This window comes from Zosterops lateralis (assembly GCF_965231275.1).
Source record: "Zosterops lateralis genome assembly, chromosome: Z".
In the NCBI taxonomy this organism is placed as follows: Eukaryota; Metazoa; Chordata; class Aves; order Passeriformes; family Zosteropidae; genus Zosterops; species Zosterops lateralis.
The window spans coordinates 32,106,688-32,109,194 of record NC_139800.1 but is presented as its reverse complement, the minus strand read 5'-3'; the positions used below and the strand labels follow the sequence as shown (position 1 = coordinate 32,109,194).

The 2,507-nt window shown below is 38.3% G+C and overlaps 1 protein-coding gene across 1 annotated transcript; it reads left to right on the top strand.

Moving 5' to 3' along the window:
* Positions 1-222: 222 nt before the first annotated feature.
* On the top strand, positions 223-1,951 carry CER1 (cerberus 1, DAN family BMP antagonist; the record flags this gene model as incomplete). Its single annotated transcript, XM_083884487.1, has 2 exons — positions 223-750; positions 1,658-1,951. The coding sequence occupies 2 exons, from the start codon at positions 223-225 to the stop codon at positions 1,949-1,951; spliced, it is 822 nt and encodes a 273-aa protein (XP_083740613.1).
* Between the last annotated feature and the right edge of the window lie 556 nt (positions 1,952-2,507).

Genomic DNA, 2,507 nt, shown 5'->3' with positions numbered 1-2,507 from the left:
AGCTTCTAATACACATAACTCAGATTGAAAGCAGAGTTTCATTAGCACAAACCTCCCTATCATAATTGTAATCTACAGTAAATGAATGCAATTAGCCCCACCAAGGTCTCCCCTGAGCCCTCCTCTGATCTGCCATAATCTGACTCTAGGTTCTTGTATAAAGCTAGCATACCACATTCACTGCAATAGCAGCAGGCCTACAGGGTTGCCCTTTCCAGGATCATGTCACTGCTTCTCCTTCAGATGTTAGTGCTGTCATGCCTTGGAGCCACAGAGCTACAAAGAAATTCACAGCAAAGGAAAAGCAGATGGCCATTCCAGCACCTTCTCTACCGGGACAAAAATTTGTTTGAAAGTCAAAGTTCTCCTGAGCTGGTAAGCGAGAACCCAGTAGGAGTTGAAGAGACTCTGAAAGTACCAAGCTTTTTTGTATCAATTCCACAGACAGCATCTGGAAGTGAGAAGAAAGAGGAAAAAAAAAAGTCCAGATTCATACTTCCCAATGCAGGACTCCATGCAACCCCAAATCCGAGAACCTGGGTTGCACCCAGAGAGATCTCTCCTGTGGAAAACTTCTCTCCACCCCATTATTCCAGCAAGAGAGAGTCTGAATTTCTCCACAGAAAAGATGCCAAGAAATTCTGGGACCATTTCATGTCAAAGAAAAATTCAGCATCTGAAGAGGTTGTCCTGCCAATCAAGACCAATGAAATGCACCAAGAAAACTGCAGAACCCTGCCTTTTGCCCAGGTAAGAACAAGTATCCAAGATCAGTAAACATGCCTTTCCCCTGTCTCTTGTAATCAGCAGCTTAAAGGTAGACAGGCTATTTAAGGGGCTTAGTCAAAGAGCTGCAGAACACTTGCTCATGATAAGTGGCTGAAAGATGCTGATGAAAAAGTTTTAGTCTGATGAGGCAAACTGCTAAATTGCAGCACTGGAAAGTCGCAGACTCAAATTTTATAGAGTTGTTTATTATTTTTATGCACAGATATTTGGACATAGTCTAAGCAGCAGGGAAATGATAAGTAACTATCCATTCGATGAATTTACATCTTCAATTGTCTGTAGATCTGAATTATGTTCTCTCTCTCGATCTCTCTCTCTTTCTCTATGTACAGATACGTATACAGATATGTATAGAGACACACATACACACACACATACACACGTATGTGTGTACATATACAGGCTCTCAGGACAAGTATTTACAGGAAAAGCTGGTTGTTTTCTTACAGCTAAGCAAAGACTGTTTTCTCCTATATTAATTAGAAAACTGATTCTTATGTCTAATTCTGTGCTAAGAATTTCAGAGAACTAGTGAATTGTCCCATGCATAGATGAAGCCATTCTGTCATATTGTAACATCAAGACAAGCAAATAGTATAGGTAAAAGTGCTGTATTCCTTGTAAGTCATCATCTATTCTCAGTGTTTCTGTAATCACAATCTGTCAAGGACCATATCTTTTCACATCCAGAACTGAATTTATTTCACACAGACATAACGTACATACAGATTTGCCTAGAAACCTGTACTATTTGTTCTGATTAAAAAAAAAGTGCAGTATGTTTTTTCCTTTTTTTTTGTTCATGCTTTCTAGCAAAGTCCATGGGCCATTTCTGAATCAAAAAACATTAAACCATTTTCTGTTTCAGGGTGTTACTCATAACAGCTGTGAGAAGGTGACAGTACAGAATAATCTGTGTTTTGGAAAATGTAGTTCTTTTCACGTTCCTGGTTCAGAAGATCATCTTTATACCTTTTGTACTCATTGCTTGCCCAGCAAGTTCTCCATGAAGCGCCTGGTTCTCAACTGCACTAATTCTGTTCCAGTGGTCAAAGATATCATGATCGTAGAAGAGTGTAAATGTGAAACTCAGAAGATTAAAGACCCTGTTATTGGATCTCTACAGTCAGACTTCTACGAAAATGTACATGAGCACAATTAACCTGTGCAAAGTACCTCTTAACTTGATCATAAGAATTTGCCAATGAAAAATTCAAACAAGTTGTCATTACTCTAGTACAAAAAAAATATTAAAAATGTACACTTTCGACATGATCTCTGTTTCAACAATAACTTTACCTAAAGTGTAACAAATGTTCCCTTGCAGCTGTTAAGGTAAAGAAGGTGAAATTACTGGGCTTATGTGTAAAACCTTACTTTAACAAGGCAAAATGTTAAAAATTTTTCAGCCATCCTACCACTGTTTTTAGGATGCTAGTAAACAAAGACTGAACTAACATGATTTATCTGCGCAAAAGTTGAATGTTGACTTGTTTTCATTGCCTTTGCTTGCAGCGAGTGCCAATATAGCTCTATTGGCAACAAAGATGAGATTTTAATCTGTTCCCTACAAAAACGGGTCTACTTTTACATCAAGATAATGGCTGGAGAGTGTTAAACATAAATGGACATGAGGTACATAGAAAGCTGTGATTAGTTAATATCACACTGATTGATCCCAGTTGGTGTTCAATTCTCACTGAAAACTAACATACCAC